Genomic DNA, 19788 nt, shown 5'->3' on the forward strand with positions numbered 1-19788 from the left:
TTGGGTAGGCAAACACAAACAAAACTTATATCAACATAACATAAACATATTGATCATATATATCATATTCCATTCATTGACAATATAACAACTAAATACCACATAACATTAAGATGAATTATGCAATGCACACATATTACATGTTAACATTCATGTGGTGCCAGTAAAAACATCACATGTCATACTTGAGCATTACTACTATCAATACACGTAAAGTAGTATAGAATTATATGTCGAGTCACACCCTTTGAGCAATCTCATTGGAAGGATATACTACCAGTGTTTACTCAGAATAGATAAGTTGTTCAAGATACATCACATGCTTATGAAGGCAGGATTGAAACTTCCAAACTGAGTTATCCCCAAGTTTGGTTCCTAAGCTTTAAAAATATTTTATACATATGATGCATGTCAAATAGACTCTATGCATTATATTCACATGGTCTTATACCATAACACATTACACATCTTATCATATCATATCATATGGCTAAGCCACGCTTAGACTTCTCATCGTATGACCCTTACAGGATTCATACACAGCAAATACATCAATGTCAAAGCACATCAATCAACTCATACATAGCACGCAATATGTCATATCAATGGCATACTCACACACTACAACCAATTATTAAGTAATACAATGATTACATAACATCATTCATTGCATCTCAAGTAAGAATTATTATGAAATCATTTAATCACATGTTAGCACCTCAACCATATAATCACTAATATCATTATCACTAAGAATTTAAATCAATAGCTTAACTAGTCTAGCAACTTTATCACTATCACATATGAAGTTCTTAGACATCGCTATCATTAAAATATATCAAGTCATTAACAATCAACTTACATCATAACCTATTAAAAATTGTTTTCTACCAGAATTCATCCTTCCTAAACATTAATATAAGTACCTTAAACCATTCATAAGGTCAAACTCTTAAAGGTAAAACTATTCATCATCTTTATTCACAAATTACATTTCCACAAATTAACCTTCTAAGACACCATGTGATTCAAAATGCCTATCTAAAGCTATATATATGATATCAAATTGATCTTAATTTTATTAGAAATATAAGATAATTATATCCAATTTTTGTGTTGACCTTAAGAACTAATTATGCCATCTACTATTTTTAGAAATACAAAATTGCAATGTTTCATCCTAAACCTGACAGCTTAACCTTTGCTCACCAATTTGATCATAACTTGAGTTCTAGATCTCATTTTTAAGTGATTTCAACGATATTTGAAAGATAACATCCAGGAGTACAACTTCTATGAAGATTACAAAACCTAATTCTATCATTTAAGTCTAATATAAAGGCTTACAACATACACATATTACATTTCGCACATAGAATATGAGATTTATCTTTTAACTGATAATTCAGTCATTCCTTAATGTTCTTATGTGATTCTTAAGTCAAAATTATATCGATAAATGTCTACTTACTAACCTAACAATTGTAACTCAATTTCATTAATCATACATAGAAAAGTCAGATAAATACTAAGGTATGTTCATATTAAAATTTTCAAAATCTAACATAACTTACATTCAAACTCTCTTTTTCAATCCAATCGGTAAAAATCATGACTAAAACTTAATACTACTTTATTATATCATCAATTATTCAAATCAAACATCAATTTCACATTCTAATTACATATTCCTTTTAACTACTCACACAACAACCATTTAAGGTTTACGCAAGAGCCTACAGGCTATCCAAACTTCACAATTACAAGTACAATCATGAAGTTGGAGACATATACAACTATACAACATCAAATAGAATAACAAAGAATCATATAGAAAGCAAAAAAAAAAAACACATTAAGTAATTAATTAGGAGAACCCCCTTCATACAATAGAGGCAACAAAGAAGGGATTGAGAATCAATCCCACTACCTAACATATATCTCACGTCTAGAGCGAGACTACTCACTCCCCCCATACCTAGATAAACTCTAGATGACAAGTATAAAACTCTAGTGAGATTTCCTTTCTACTCCTATTCTTTGAACTCTAAAGTGTGTACATGAAAATGGAGATGTAAAAGGGGTTTCATTAGAAAACTCCCACTAGTGCAAAAGAGGTATTTTACGTCGGTTATTTTGGGGTTTTTCCGTCGTAAATAAGTCTGACGTTAATGCAGGAGACGTAAATTTACGTCAGATCCACCATGTCCGACATAAAATGATTTCCACCTCTCCGGCATCGTCGACTAGAAACCTCAGGCCGGCTTCAAGGTCATCCTCCTGGCCCTCTACGCGCACGAAACAACCTCACGTTTTGCACAGTCCAAATATACAACAACAAACTTAATGCATGAGGAATATAGCATGTGGATGACGAATGCATCAAGAAAAACAAAGGCAACTAGAAATGGGTCGTTCAAAACCTTCAAAACAAAGGCATCTAGAAATGGGTCGTTCAAAACCCTCAAAACAAAGGCAACCACAAATGACTCGTTCAAAATCCTCAAAACAAAAGCAACTACAAATGGCTCATTCAAAAGCCTCAAATATATATACTAACCTCAAATGCCCAATGCAATCAGTCACAATGTCGAAAACACACCACAGATGTCGCGAAGCCGTTCGCCAGAGAGTATAGTGGCCGGAAATGCCCAAATGGAGTCGATGAAGCTACGCCAAAAATCGCACCACGATTAAAGAGCTTGCTGTGTTGTGAACGAATGCCACGCACGAAGAAGATGAAGTGTCTGGGGGGAATAAAAAAGTATTTTACGTTGGCCCAAGTGTAGCCCGACGTAAAAAACTTTTACTTTATTTTCAAAATTATAATCGCGTTTTTTTTACATTGGATATTTGTATGTCCGACGAGAAAAGGCTGACGTAGATTCCACATTTTGCACTAGTGTCCTCTTTTAAAATCATAACTTTCCTTTAACCCTTTAGTTAAAATATATTAACCACAATTATCTAAAAAATCTCTTATCTTATTTAATAAATATTATAATATCTTTTAATAAAATATCATATAATATATTCTAAAATCTGTTACACAATTAATTAATCGGTTCCAATATCAATAAAATAAAAATGCTAAAATTATTAATAATATATTTATATTATATTTTATAAAAATCAGGATGTTACACTTTTTCAATGATATTAAGATATTAAGATAGCACCACATAGCTAATGTCAGGTTAAATGATATTAAGATAAATCAAGTGACCTACAAGACACCGATCTTGTCTTAGATATGCTCAAGTTGGACCAGCTCCTGCTGTCAAGTGATGTTTTTGTCCAAAAAGAATGAAGCTGATTTACAACCCATCATGCCACTTTATTTTAAATGCCCACACATTGTTCCATTGGCTTAAGGCAATGCCAATAGGTAATCGTGCAACTTCAATGCCGAAAAAATATTTTAATTTTTCTAACACTTTCAATGTGATATTTATTATCCAAATTTTGTTTGAAGAAATTAACTAATACGAGTTGAATATGTTTCCGTGATAATGACATCGTCCACATAAATTAAGACAACGATAAAAGATCCTCTTAAACTTGTAATTAGCTATGGTGTCCATGATCTTGTCAATATATGATGGAGGTGAGTAGTAGGAGTGAAGCTCAAACTCTTCCTAAACTCCTCCTAGGCTCGGATCTTCTTCAATGGAGATAAAAACACACTTGAAGAACTCGTGAAGATGAAGAACAATCTGCGGAAATGGAAGAAGGAAGTATCCAAGCTCATGAACTCAAAGGATTGCACACTTCAAAGGGAAGGAAAACTAGGTTTTCCTAGGGATTTTGAAGGCATTCTCTTAGGTTTTCTCTCTTGGAATTTTCGGTGACTCTTGAGGGAATTAGCTGAAGTAATTGTTCAGAAATTCTCATATAATCAAAAGTGATTACAATGTGTAGGAGAAACACTTAAGTAGGGACGGTTTTGGCGCCTAGACTAAGCTACACAAGTTGGCGCCTAAAATTTGAATTCAAATTGGAAATTTGAATTCAAATTTTGGTGCACATGGGTGTGGCCGTGAGTTTAGGTACCTAATGTGCATCTAGGTCTGATTTGAGAGTCATTTAGGGTTAATTTGAGTGTCACATGTTCAGCCACCAATTGGTGCAAAACATGTGACTCAAATATAACTTAAATGGCTTCCAAATTAAACCTAATTTAACCTAGTTAACCTACTTTAGTATTTCTTGTATTTTCCTAATCTAATGACCTAAATACAATGGTCAAACAAATACAATGGAAAGGAAAAATTACAAGAATGAAAATGAGCCCAATATTGGGTACCAAAAGCCCAAAGGCTCATGAAGCCCAAAACTAGGCATAACTAGCCTAAAACCTAAAATGCTACTCTATGTGATCCAAAATACATGACCAAAATATATGATACCTATACTAACATGATGTATACAAAACATATGAAAATAGCTATAACAAAATATGGCCCATGAAAAGTTCAACTTGGGCCTTCCCAGGCCCATCAGGCCCATTGGGCCCTAACTGGCCCAAATCTTCATGTCTAGCCAACTCCTCTTAGTTCTTTGAGTATGTCACCTCTTGCACTCCAAAGCATGATTCCATCAATATATTACATAATTTGTCAAAGGTTACTTAATTTATACATGGATAGAGATACATTTAAAACTCCTTTAATATTAATATATTTTCTTGATAGAAAATCATATACATCTGTTTGTTGAAACTAAAAATCAAATGCATGCGCAAAACCACAAACGAGTAACCTCTATATTTCCTACTAACAGCAAACACACACCGATTTATGATGTCACATACATGTATAAAATACAAAAGGAGTTTTACATCTAGTCTTATAGAACAACAAAATTAAAGAATATTAATAACAAATTACAAGTTATTGTGTTTAGCTACCTTGGTTCTGATTTTCTTCGAATTCACCCACGATCAATTTTGCCCTTGCATGGCCTTCCTTGATTTGAAACTGCTTGGCAAGGCCTAAATGGGTCATCAATAACCAAACAAGGGAAAGGAATTCTCCACCTTTGCTAAGTTGTTGGACATGGGTAATGGGTATGCAATTAGCAGCTGCATATGATAATAACTCCACCCATACTTGTGCTATGACTTTCCATTTGTTCCTCGACCCTTTTAAATTATTTATAACATAGGCCAGTTTACAAGCATCGAACAACAAAGATTTGCTCCTATCTCCCTTCACATCAGAGGGATCGTGTTCAACATTCACATCTCTGAGTTTCTTGCACGCCTTTTGTTCATCACTTTCTTTCTGTTCTTCACCATTTTCTGTTGGATCTTCACATTTTGTAGTGAACTTAGCCAACTTCTTAATGAAATCAACAAGTTTGTTGCGCATCTTGTTTCCCAGAGCGATAATCGCATCTAGTGTGCGTCTAATGGTTCTTTGTTTAGCAATAATATTTTCTATCCCTTCCCTCTTGCTAAAGAAGTTAGTGGCCTCAGCACACGTGTCTTGGAACCTTATCTGCCCAATTCCCCTCACAGCAGACATCATGGTAGGTTGCATGATTAAAAGGTACAACATGTAATCAGACAAAAGCTTACTAAAATCCTGAAGCTCATCATCATTATATTGATCACTTCCTTTCTTGCGATCTGGATCATTTCCATTCTTTTTCCCCTTACCATCAATCTCAATGCCATCACCACTTCCTTTCTCTTGGTCTGGATGACTTCCATTCTTTTTTTGCCTAACATCTTGGACACCATCTCTATTGTCAATGCCATCATTTCCTTTCTCAAGATCTAGATCTTTTTCTTTTTCTTTTTCTTTTTTTTTTTCCTTTTCTTTTTTTTCTTTTTCCTTTTCATTTTTCCTTTCATCTTCAGCTTCATAGAACAAGAGGTCAGTGGCAATGTGCCACAGAATGAGACATTGATCAAAGGTAACATTGTTGCGCTCAACATAAGGCATCAATTTGTTTAAATCATCTCTCTCTAATTCACCTTCTTGGATAACCCACTCACCCCTAGAAGAGCACATTCTTTGTATAGTTTCAACATCTTCTGCATCCCCAGATTTTCTTTCCAGCTCCTCAAATATAAAAATCCAAAGCTTTTGAAGCAATGGCTGTTTCTCCTCATATTTCCATTGGTCCACCACCTCTTTGGCTCCAATGTATTTGATCACATCATCCACCCAATTTTTCCTCTTGTGTTGGCAATATCTTACCAAATTGAACCCCGAAATGGATTCAGACCATCTTCGAAATAATAGTCGCCTACACAATTTGCTATATCGCCTCCTTTTAAACCAAGCTGGTCTCCTAATCTCTTTTTCTTTTGTCCAAAGCGGTCTCTTAAGCTTGAGGAAACTGCTAAAAGATTCGCTCTTAAGCGTATGTTCTATACAAAACCTCTTAAGCTTGAGGAAACCTCTAACAACACTAGAGTTTTTGAGTGTTCCAGTGCCAGCATCAGATTCAGAATCATCCTTCTGAGAGGTAAGAGAGTTGAGTAATGCAAATGAATGGTCAGAGAAAATGAGCATCAACAATGATACTCCATCCAAGGCCACAGCACCATACAACAACGTGTAGGTGACCCTAACATCAAACTTGTGGCAACCACGCTTTTGGTCATAAACAAAAATAACTAGGGCTGCCACGACCGAAGCCACAGAGACAAACCGAAAGAAGAACCCTACCATACTGCATATGACTTCTGCCTTGGTGTAGAACGCTTGGTAGATGAAGTTGAGTTCAACCTCTATGATCCTCAAAGCATCTACTGCTGTTAGGTTGATGAAGAAATTTCGACTCTCACTACGTTCATGGAAGCTGAAGATCATGTCAACAACGAGCCCTTTGAATATATTGAAGTAGCGATAAGCCTCTATCACCACCTGCACATCGGATAGATCATCATCAACGTTCGTTACTGGGGTGCCAATGTTAGGTGTTGAAGTATTTGGGGGAGGACCATCATCATTCTCTTCAGCAATCTCAGCTGGTTTCGTTTCTGCGTTGGAAGTGGTGTGTTCTAGCTCATTGATGTCATCAGGTAGATCAGAAATTTCTGGCATCTTATCTATTTTGGTGGGAAGTCCAGCTTCCCGTCTAAAGTTGAATTCCTCCATGAGCTTTGCGTAATTGGGACCTGGATCTGGTTGCCGAACCATAGATTGGCGGAAGTTGCTAACGCTTGCACGCTGAAGAGACCGAGTTCTTTCTGCAAACTTGATTACCCCTGCCATGAAAACAAGGGATGTAGGGAGCCATAACGTGTTTTCGGGAAGTGTCAAGAGGAACACGTAACCAGTTAGACATACCTGCATTCAAACTCAAATATTCGGTATCACTAGTTAGAATACATATCAAAACTCAACTATGTTCGTACATATAACAATACATCTACTAACTGCACATTCAACTTAACTAAGAAGAGTACAAAAACATCAAAATAAAACTATTATTTCATCAAACTACACCTACAATATTTCCACAAACTTCTCGTTTACACTTTTACAGTTAAACGAAGGAATATCCAGACCACTCTTCTTTTACTTACGGTGTAATAAAGGAAGATATTAAACCGACTTTTTTTTTTTTTTTTTCTCGTTTTACTTCTTTTTCTTTTTTCTTTTTTACCATAATGTTATGGGTAATGTTAAAAAAAATCAAAATACGGGTGTGATAAAAAGAATATTCCCACCTTAATATTTTGTCATCGTCACGAACTCAAACGTGAGAGGTAAGGTGGCCCAGGTCCTTGAGTTTTTTTTTTTGTTCGTCCCTGGAGTATCCACCGCCGATAGCAGTGACTAATCTCCTCGCTACGTTAGAGGCACCTCAAAGGGTGGGATAGCTGGCCCCAGGTCCTTGAGTCCACTCTTAACAAATATTCCTTCTAAAAATTATATATAATTTTATTTTTATTTACAAATATATAGTATTATAGTTTATTTAATTTTCATTTTTAAAACTAATTCAGACTTCTTTCTCAATAAATAACATGCTAGCATCTAATATTTTATTTATTTTATTTTTTTTAGTGAAATTATTTTAATTGAATTAATTTTAACTTATTCAATTGTGAAGATAAAAATGTCTATATATATTACATCCGTTAATGTATCCTATCATATAATTTCAATAGTTGATTCAGATTAATTATTTTTAAATTTCAGAAGTATTATCTCGTTAATATTATATAATAAAATAAAATATTCATGCTAAATTAACAAAGAAAGCATCTTCTATTATATTATACATAGTATTCTTTGTAACACTTCATTTTTCATAAAATATGATAGAAATATTTTATTAATTATTTTGATTTTTGATTTTTATTTTTTTAATAAGAGTTGTTTAATATTTATTTTAATTATTTGATATGTTTTAACATATAATATAAGGTGTTTTATTAAAGGTTTTAATTAAATATTTTATTTTAATTAATTAATAGGGAAGAGAATTAGAAATTAAGGTTTGGTGTTTTAACTATAGGAGGGGTTAAGGGAAGGTTAAATTTTTGAAAGGAGAGTTTTGATCAATTTTTACGCATTTTCCTATCTTGTACTCTCTTTTTTTTATGCTTAAAGGTCAGAGATTAAGAGCAAGATGAAAATCACCCCGAAGTCAATCATCCATCTTTTTCTGTTCAATAAGATAGGGAGCAGAAAGTGAGAAACCTCGCTCTATGTGTAAGTTTGTATACTAGGTAGTGAGATTGACCCCAATCTTATGTATGATGTATGCCTATGTATGAAGGATTTTCCCTAATGCTTCTATTTTGCACTTTTTTCTTCTAACTCATAATTAATGACATGAATTGTCAGAATGTATGATCAATTGTATGTTTTGGATTGTTATTGTATGATCTGAGGTAATTATGGGTTCCTTTGGGAAACCTTAAGCAAACTTGTTGTAATAGTTAGTGAAACTATTAATTGATATGTGTAAATTGAGTGATTTGAAATATTAATTGCACGTTATAGAACAATTTTATCGATTATATATATGTGTTTATGCGATGAAATTGATGTGGATAACTTGTAGTTGTTGAGGAGACGTGATTTCCACAAAGGAAGATCACGTTCTCACTCAACAAGACCTACAAGGTTGCTTAGCGAGAAGCTCTAGGGATCTTAGCTATCTCAGCTAGATATTGGTCACTCAACGAGAAGCCTTAAGGGACTCAACTCGCTCAACTAGATGTTGGTCGCTTAACAAGAAGTCCTAACTCTCTAAGCTAGATGTTGGTTGCTCAACTAAACATTGGTGGCTCAGCCAGATGTTGGTGGCTTAGTTAGATGTTATTTGCTCAAGGAGGGGCTCTAGGGAGCTTAGCTCGCTCGACGACTATTAGATGTTTATTTTATCCTTATGATCTTGATACTACCTTTTTACTAATTAATGATTAGTTGATGTGTTTGAGAATGCACATGAGATATACAAGGTGATATGAGGAACATATGATATGTGAAGTGAGATCATGTGTATGTTATTGTATTGAATCTATTTAACATGCATCTTGTGCATAAAAAGTTATTTTTTAAAGGATATGCTATTACTACTAGAAAAATTAATATTTGTGATGAATTTTGTGACGGAAAAAATAGCATCGCTAATAGTGACGCATTTTGTGAGGGAATTTTAAGTTTTGTGACGGACAAGATTTTATTGACTTTTGTGACGGATTTTGTGACGAAATATATTCCGTCTCTAAAAATCTGTCACAAATTTCGTCACTGAATCAAAAAAAAAATATTTTTGACGGATTTTGTGACGGAGAAAATAATCCGTCACTAAATATTTTGTGACGCCAAATTTTGTGACGGAATCATTTCCGTCACAAATTCCGTCACTAATTGATTTGTGAAGGATTTTATCAAATTTAGTGACGGATTTGTTCCCTCTCTAATTTTAATTTTTCTAGTAGTGTATGAAATACACCATCAGGGAAGGCCCCTTATGTAAAAGTTTGAGAACCAACTTTGGAGATATTTTGATTTAAAAGTCCTAGTTTTTTTCTCATGAGTATGGAATGCTTCTTGTGCGGCTTAGTATCCTGATCAGACTCTGATAGTATGTCCTTCTAATGAGAGTGCGTAAAAGATGTGACCTTGTATGTACTCCTAAACTCTATGTGTATTGTTGACAAACAATGCACAAGTATGGTACGTGATATTTTATTGATATCACATGCATGATAACATGTAGTACATGTCCATTGTATTAATAATGCAATTGTTATTGTTTGTTATCTATGACTAAATGGCTGTGGTTATAATGTATATTTGTGTATGCTATATCTTATATTCCTGATTAGTGTTTGGATATATGGTTTGCATTCTTGTAACATGAGCTAGAGTGATATGTTTCTTACTCCCTTTACTATGTGTTGTTCTCCTAGGTTATTATATGTAAGTAATCATCAGCATAATGTTGAAGATGTTGGTGATGAGATTGAGGTTTCAACGTTAGATTTTTCTCTAATAAGACATATAACATTGGAGCGTAGTTAAAACTAGATTAGGATATTATTTTGTTGAATTATTTTGAAAAATATTAGTTTTATTTCCTTACAATTTCATTGATTATATTATTTGGTTAAGTTAAACATGTGATACTTTCTACCTAAACACATTTGATTAATGTGTGAAGATCATATTATTCGGTTTATTTTATTATTTATGTCTTATGAAATGTAGAATAGAGGGTGTAACATTCTTTTACTAGTCATTTGATAATGTGATATTTTTAATATATCGTTCTTTTTATTTTTATCAAAATTTAACAATAAATATGCATCGTAAAACAAATTTAATTAGTAGTGTGTTATCCAGTAGACTTAATTTTCAGCTTCTTCCTGGCTTATTCACTACTTATATATATATTGCTATTATAATATCGCAAAGTCTTCCTTTCTAATACTTTCTGTATATTTGTTTACAAATTTACAAATTTTTTAAAGAGTTTTTCTAATGAAAATAAAGAGTTATTCTTAAAAAAAAAAAAAAAAAAAAAAAAAAAAAAAAAAGACTTGTACACTTATATATATATATCCTCACATACTCTTATATTGTTTTTTCCTCTCTTTCTTGTAAAAATGAAATTTAGAGACCACATGCAGATCCTATTTAACACATAACGAGAGAGAAAGAGAAAAATTTAGATTTAATAATTAAGTAATCATGATATATATATATATGATAGGAAGTCGAAAAATAAAGAGAAATAAGAGGTGCTGATGAGTGTTAAAATAATGAGATATCTAAAAATTATTATTCTCCCTCGAAGTCCTCTCCTCTTGTGAATGGATAAATTAATTTGGTGATTTCATACAAAATTAGGGCTGTGAAAATATCATTATCCATGTAAATTTGACTTCCTTAAAATCAGGAGAAGTGTAACATGAAAAATATCAGCAGATAAAGAAAGTGAAGTAGAATGACAAAACCTACATTATATACAAAGTGAAAATTAAAATTCAAAGAAATTTAACTATATAAGGAGATTATTATGCAAACCTGAACAATGAGTCCAAGCATGTGCCTTAGCCAAAGTTCATTGTCCTCAAGAGCAAAAGCAGTGATGGGGTCAGGGCCACCTAAGTGAAGCAGCAGAAAGGGTGTCCAGAAGGCGAGCAAGAAGTCATTGACACTGGAAATGGGTGTGTCTTCATCGCCATATTTGTTGGAGATGAGTCCAACACAGAAGCTGGCAGTAAAATCTGCAAGAAGGTACGTTGACCATAGCAGCAAAACCAATATGTTTTTTCTAGAACGTTTTCTGAAAGGTGCTAGTACGATGAGAATTATCTGCAAGGAGAGACTAACGAGGACAACACCCCTGATGTTCCACTTGGACCATACATTCTTTGCAAATTTTGGAATTGGGTTAACCATTTCCCCTTCTCTTTCTTCTCTCTCCAACCAGATATCTTTCTTTTACTATGCTACTTGTTTCAACACTTTAAATAGGAGGATATGTTCATTTTACGTAATAAATACACTCTCTCTCTCTCTCTCTCTTTTTTTTAAAGGGAAATACACACTCTCTCTTAATAAGTGTTATACTCAGAAAAAATAAGTCGTAAAATAGGAGTTATGTATATTTTTCACTTATATTTCTCATAATATTCCTTAAAAAGTGATTATTATATTGTATTATTTATAATATAAAAAAAACTAGACATATAAGATTAATTTTATAAAATTGATATTTTATTTCATCTATTTACTACATCTGTTGCTAATTATAAGAACTTTTTAACTAAATTACATCCTTGAAAAAGATTTGTTAATTTAATTATGTCTATTAAATTTGTTAATAATTTAAACTACTTTTTAAAATTATCTTTAACATTTTTTTAAATTAGCATTCTCTTTTTTTACTTAATCATTTTCTACTTAATTAATTAATGTATTAAAAATATGTATGCGTCTGGTTATCTTCTCAAATTCTAATAAGAAATAAATTTTTATAATTAATTTCAAATATTTATTAATTTTTATCTAAATGAATTATTAGTTAAATAAGTGTATTTTAGAGAATAAATAATTAATACATCTAAATCTTATTTAACTTATAATAGTTAATTAACATACAAATTGTAGATCCATATATATCACAAACATTCTTCACATTACGTAGCCTACAATTCAACAAGTTAATTGGTTGTAGCTTTTCTTTTCTTAAAGAAAGATTCATGGAGGCCATGCACAAAAGAGTGCCAGTTTCTCTTTAATTTGCTTTTGCTGACAAATTCTTCATTGCTTTTCCTTTTAACTACAGTTCAGTCTTGGAGTGGTTGTTATGTAGAGTGTAGATCTTCCTTCATCATAAAGAGACAAAAGTTGAAGGTAAAAAACTCTTATATACTCTTCCGTTCCATTCTCTATCCTTATGATGAAGTTGGCTATTAACCAGGAATGGAGAAAACTATATATGTTTGTTCCCTGCTTTGTTTCTTTTGCTTTGCTCTTTATTGTTCCCTTGCTTCGTTAGGGAAATGCTTCTCTTTTTGCTTTGGCAGCAGACAAGTTACATCAAAGCAGGCAGCGAAAGCACAATAGACGAACATGACTTTGTGCGTTCGTAACTTAATTGTTATCTTTCAAGAAAACTTCAATTTTATTTTATTTTTTTGGAAAATCTAATTCGTCTTATGAATTGAAATATTAGCGATGATAATATTAATAACACAAAATTTAGATACAAATAAAATCTCTCACTGGCTAGCTTGCCTATTACGGTTAACTTGGTCAATATAGAACTTTTCTTATCGTTAAATTTTAGGATAAAATTATTTTTAGTTCTTAATATTTTGAAATTCAGTTTGAGTTCTTAAAATGTAATGTTTTTGGTGTCCATATCTAACATCAATACATATTTTAAGTATTTGATAAGATACTGAAATCAAATTATTTTATGAAATATTAAAATATTTCAAATCTATGAAAAAAAATATATGACAAAAAATTGGATGTGAAAAAATATAAATTTAAAATTTCATATTATACAGCGAAAAAGAGAAAATAGTTTAAAAAAGAGGATAAAAGTATGAGAAAAAAAGTATAAAAATTCCAGAAGTCTGGAATATCACTATATTTGCGTAAATAATTAGAGGTGTTTTCTTAATTAATAAACCAATTGAATTTTAGATAATATATTATATCACTTTCATTAATAACAATTAAAAATATTATATATATATATATATATATATATATTAATTTCCCGAGCTACAGACAAACTAAATTTCAAGATATTTTATTGTAAGTTCTAAATTTTATGAAATATTAATAGATTTTATTTTAAAATAAAATAAATTTTCTTTTATTAATAAATATTAATATTATATTCTCTTCCTTATTTTAGAATATGTTGCATAACATATATAGCATAACTCATATGCTTTAGTGCATTTTCAACTCTAGTTATTTATAGGTTCCTTATTTTAAAGCAATTGTATTTTATTTATTTATTTTTCATTGGGAGGAAGTCTAGTTAGTACTAAAAGTTGCTAAAATTTAAACTTTGAAGTCTATGAATAAAAAGAATCATTTTATTTTATTGTTGCAACTATTATAAACCAACCATTGTAAACACTTAAGTAAAATGTTGACTTAAGTATTAAAGTCTTTGCATATGTTTGTTAAATCAAAATTCTTGTTTTAAGACAACAAACAATTCTTTAAGTTTTAATGCTGACAAACAAAAAGATTTTCTTCAAGCAAATGAAAGTTTTCTTCAAAGATAAAACAAATCAGATGAAATGTGAAGAAAATACATATCATATGTAAGATGAAAGAAATCAGATGAAGCACACAGTCCTTCTAACGACATTAAATGAACATTGTTATATGAGACTGACATTGCATTTCATTTAATGTGTTATTTCTTAGCAGATTGAACAAAAAGGAGCTTCAAAAGTCTCGAAGTGTATTTAAGAGGAAAAAGATAAAATCTCCATGAAAAGCCAAAAAGCACAATCTCGGATATCACAGAAAAGGGACTGAAAAAGACTACTTTGCACTAGTCCCAACTGCTTTATGTTGACACTTTCTGCTACATTCAAAAGTAGAAGGAAATTATGATAAGTAGTTGCTTAGATTCGATAAGAGTACATGCATCTCTAATGAGCATTTATGCATCAACAGTACTCTTTAAAATCAACAAGGAAGAAAAATGAAGCAACTTGTGAAAAAAATTGAACGTTTAAACTTAGACATTGTTGCAACGATCATCTTTTCTGAAACTATTATATAATAATCAAGCCTTCATACTACAAAGAAAGAGACAAGTGATTAAGAACATAGAATAAGCATTCAAAGAAATGTGTTGTGCATAAAAGATTAACTCTCATTGAGCAATTCACATTTATCAAACACACTAAGAACACGCTGAAAGACTATAAAGAGGATCTTCATTAAAAATCTTGTGTATTGTTCTTTGTAGTCTTTTTGTGTTGTATTTGTATAGCATCATGTCTAGAAGAGACAAAGCTATAATTGTAACTCTTGTCAAATTTATTTTTAAGGGTTGAGTTTGGAAAGACTTGTGCAAAAAAATATTCAATGGTTAAGCTTGAAGAGTCTTGTGCTAAAGAATACTTGGGCTTGAGCCTGAAGAGATTTGTTGAAAGAATACTTAGATTTTAGCTAGAAAATGGCTTGTAAAGAATACTTGGTGTTTAGCCAAAAATGGCTTGTAAAGAATACTTGTATCTTGTATAAGATAGTGGAACTCAATCTGCTTGGATTGGGAATTGGACATAGTCTCTAGTTTGGAGATGAACTAGTATAAAACACTTGTGCCATTTCGTTTGTTTTAGTACTTCGTTTGATCACTCTCCAGTACTTCATTCATTAGAGCATTTACTATTTCACTCCAAAAACGCGAGTTTTTAATATACAGTATTCAACTCCCTTTCTAGTGTGTATCTTTTTCTCTAACAGTTGGTATTAGAGCTCAACTTTTGACGGGGTTGAGCATTTAACAATGCTAAAGGAAAAAAAATCCAAAATAAGGAGTAGTGAAGGACAATATATACTTGTCGGAAGGAGCTTCTTTCACAAGGCCTCCAGCCTTTAATGGAGAGGATACCCTACTGGAAGGAGAAAATGGAAATATTCATCAAGTCCATCCAGTATCAGCTTTGGAGGATCATTATCCAAGGCAACATTAATTGAGGTAACTAAACTTGAGAGTCCCACGCCTTTCATTAATCGTCAATTTTGGAAACAAGTACAACAAAAGTGCAGGAAAAAAATACATTGAGGGAATTGCATAAGCTAGAATCCTAACAACACCAACTAGGTCCCCAAGAAGATAACCAATACCATCTTACAAAACAATTCATAAATAACAATAGAATATATATTTTAGACTAGAATCCTTGTTTATAACAACCCAACAGTTCGTTACACTTAATATAATGCAACAAAATAAAATAAAGTACTTCAACTACTCCAGGGGAAACAATACATAGTCATTCATGTAATAAATACATGTATAAGGTGTAGAAGAGATGAAACAATGCCTACCTATATGACTTAAAATCATAAAACTTTTTATAAGGTTACATAAAAACCATGTATATATATATACAATATGCATCAAGATACCAAATACTAAAAGCATAAAACTTTATTTCCGATCAAGCATTTTTATACGAGATATTGTATTAGAATAGTACAAAACAAGGTTATCTCCTATATGCATGACAAATCTCCCAACAAGTCTACCACCAAATCCTAATTTACTCATATACCAAGTATGATCATTGTAGTCCAACAATATGAAAAAAGTAAAGGTAAGCATGTGAAAGAAAACAATATTGTTGAATCAAGCACTTACCACTAGGCCAAAATATATAGCTAATAGTTAGGACGCAATTCTTTTAAATTAATCGTAACAGCCTAAACACCACATGTTTAGACTATGACTTGACCCACCTAGACCTCTATCACGGGACAATTGATGCCACCTGACAAACAATCTCCTCCATAACAATTTCTCTCGTTGGGAATCGAATACGTGACCTTGGCTCTAATACCAATTGTTGGATCGAGTGCTTACCATTAGGACAAAAGATATAACTAATAGCTAGTTAGGGTGTAACTCTTTTTACTTAACTATAGCTATCCAATAACTATGTGTCTTGACTATGACTTGACCCACAAAGGTCTCCACCACATGACAATTGATGTGACTTGACAAACAAATATAATAACAAAATAAGGAAGTAACAACTTCAACAATTAAAAATCAACTTAAAGTAGTAGGTTTCTTTCCAACTTAAAACATAACCATAACTTTAACATCAGTCACAACTTATAACATGTATAAAATTCTCAAGATGAACAACTTTTATCACAACTAATGTGTTGTCATAAGATATATGGGCGACACACCAAATGCTACCATCATCCATTTGTCCATCGATTATCAAAAGAATTTGCAAACATATTTCCTAAAGAACTCCCCAACCACTTACCCCCATTTCGTGATATTCAACACCAAATTGACCTTGCTCTGAATGTCTTTTTGCCTTACTATCCCAATTATAGGATGAACCTTAAAGAACATGAAGAAATATTAGTCAAGTGGAGGAGTTACTTGCCAAAGGAGACATATGCAAGTGTCTAGGTCCTTGTGTCATGCCTACTCCTCACATTAAAAAGGATGACACATGGCACATGTGTGGATAGTCGTGCCATCAACAAAATAATTGTTGGTTATTGTTTTCTCATGCCTCATTTGGAATGGTCTCCTTGATCATTTAGTGTGTGCCACAATATTCAACAAGCTAGATTTAAAAGAGTGGTTATATTCAAATTTTGGATTTATTCTAATGCTGAATGAAATATATACTACTTTCAAAACATGCGAGGGCTTGTAAGAATGGTTGGTCATGCCATTTGGTCTTTCTAATGCACCTAACACATTTATGTGTATTATGTACCAAACTTTGTGTCTTTTAATGGCTAAATATATTAGCAATTACTTTGATGATATACTAACATAAGGGTTTGTCCATTTTTGTGCAAGGAAAAGTTATATGACGCATTGGGAAAATGTGTCTTCCTCACTGACACTATTCACCTTTTGGGGTATGTAATATCTCAGGTTGTATTGATGTTGATATTTCTAAAATTGACGCTATTGAACAATAGCCAAGTCTTTATACTATTGAACATAACTTTCATGGTTTGTCATACTTTTATCATCATTTTATCCCTCACTTTAGTAGTACCATGGTCCTAAATTGATTCCATGAAGGACACTAAATTCATCTAGACAGGTAATGTTGCACCTTATTCTTTGACATAAAACACAAGTTAATCATAACACCACTTTAGGTACCTCTTAATTTTTCTCTACTATTTAAGCTACAATGTGATGCTTATAAAACATGTATTTGAGAGTTGCCCAATTTCCTTCCTCAACAAGAAAATTTTTGGTGTTAAACTTCGCTACATTCCATACAATATGGAATTTATGCAATATTTCAAGTAGTAAAAAAACATTGGCATCAATATTTGTTTTAGCAGGAATTTGTCCTCTTCACCAATCATGATGCTCTTAAATACCTTGGGAGTTAGGACAAGCTTGTTGATTAACATACCTCTTTAGCATGCCTATTTTGAGAAATTTACATTTGTATCAAGCACAAGGCCTAGTGAACAAATCTTGTGTTTCAAGATGGCTTCCTTTTTCATGTCCTTCAATTATGTGTTCTTAAGAATAGCCCATGTTTGAACATCACTTAGGATCTTCATAATGAAGGATACATGGGCCATGATCACCCCTAACACCTTGTCTTTAGCTTCTACTTCTTGCCTGCTATGCATTTGAAAGTTAATATTAGCGATGATAATATAATTAATAACACAAAATTTAGATACAAATAAAATCTCTCACTGGCTAGGTTGCCTATTACGGTTAACTTGGTCAATGTAAAACTTTCCTTATCGTTAAATTTTAGGATAAAAATATTTTTAGTCCTTAATATTTTGAAATTCAGTTCGAGTTCTTAAAATGTAATGTTTTTGGTGTCCATATCTAACATCAATACATATTTTAAGTATTTGATAAGATACTGAAATCATATTATTTTATGAAATATTAAAATATTTCAAATCTATGAAAAAAATATATGTTAAAAAATTGGATGTAAAAAAAGATAAATTTAAAATTTCACATTATACAGCAAAAAAGAGAAAAGAAAGTTTAAAAAAAAGGAAAAAAGTATGAGAAAAAAAGTATAAAAATTCCAGAAGTCCGGAATATCACTATATTTGCGTAAATAATTAGAAGTGTTTTCTTAATTAATAAACCAATTGATTTTTAGATAATATATTATATCACTTTCATTAATAACAATTAAAAATATTTTATATATATATATATATATATATATATATATATATATTAATTTCCCGAGCTACATACAAACCAAATTTCAAGATATTTTATTATACGTTCTAAATTTTATGAAATATTAATATATTTTATTTTAAAATAAAAATTTTTTTTATTAATAAATATTAATATTACATTCTCTTCCTTATTTTAGAATATGTTGCATAACGTATATAGCATAACTCATATGCTTTAGAACATTTTTAACTCTAGTTATTTATAGGTTCCTTATCTTAAAGCAATTATTTTTTATTTATTTTTTCATTGAGAGGAAGTCTAGTTACTACTAAAAGTTGCAAAAAATTTAAACTTTGAAGTCTATGAATAAAAAGAATTATTTTATTTTATTGTTGCAACCATTATAAATCAACCATTGCAAACACTTAAGTAAAGTATTTCAACTACTCCAGGGTTCTCAAGAAACAATACTAGTCATTCATGTAACAAATAAATGTATGAGGTGTAGAAGATATAAAACAATTCTTGCCTATATGACTTGAAAACATAAAACTTTTTATAGGATTACATAAAAACCATGTACATATATACAATATGCATCAAGATACCAAATACTAAAAGCATAAAACTTTATTTCCAATCAAGCATCTTTGTACGAGATATTGCATTAGAATAGTACAAAACAAGGTTATCTCCTATATGCATGACAAATCTCCCGACAAGTCTACCACCAAATCCTGATTTGCTCATATACCAAGTATAATCATTTGTGGTCCAACAATATGGAAAAAGTAAGGGTAAGCATGTGAAAGAAAACAATATTGTTGAATCAAGTGCTTACCACTAGGCCAATATCTATAGCTAATAGTTAGGACACAACTCTTTTTAATTAATCGTAACAACCCAAACACCACGTGT

The 19788-nt window shown here is 31.6% G+C and overlaps 1 protein-coding gene across 1 annotated transcript; it reads right to left on the reverse strand.

Annotated features, from left to right (window-relative positions):
- Window positions 1-4652: 4652 nt before the first annotated feature.
- Window positions 4653-11944, reverse strand: LOC109791377 (uncharacterized). Its single transcript, XM_020350670.3, has 2 exons — window positions 11511-11944; window positions 4653-7307 (listed from the first exon to the last, which is right to left on the reverse strand). The coding sequence occupies exons 1-2, from the start codon at window positions 11886-11888 to the stop codon at window positions 4902-4904; spliced, it is 2784 nt and encodes a 927-aa protein (XP_020206259.1). The 5' UTR covers window positions 11889-11944; the 3' UTR covers window positions 4653-4901.
- Window positions 11945-19788: the final 7844 nt, after the last annotated feature.

The sequence above is a fragment of the Cajanus cajan genome, chromosome 2 (genome assembly GCF_000230855.2).
Source record: "Cajanus cajan strain Asha chromosome 2, NIPB_CcT2T_4, whole genome shotgun sequence".
NCBI classification, from domain to species: Eukaryota; Viridiplantae; Streptophyta; class Magnoliopsida; order Fabales; family Fabaceae; genus Cajanus; species Cajanus cajan.

Coding starts and splice junctions, on each gene's coding strand:
- LOC109791377 (XM_020350670.3), bottom strand. CDS start 11,888: ATGGTTAACCCAATTCCAAAATTTGCAAAGAATGTATGGTCCAAGTGG. Junction 7,308..11,510: donor TGCTTGGACTCATTGTTCAG/GTTTGCATAATA, acceptor GTTTGAATGCAG/GTATGTCTAACTGGTTACGT.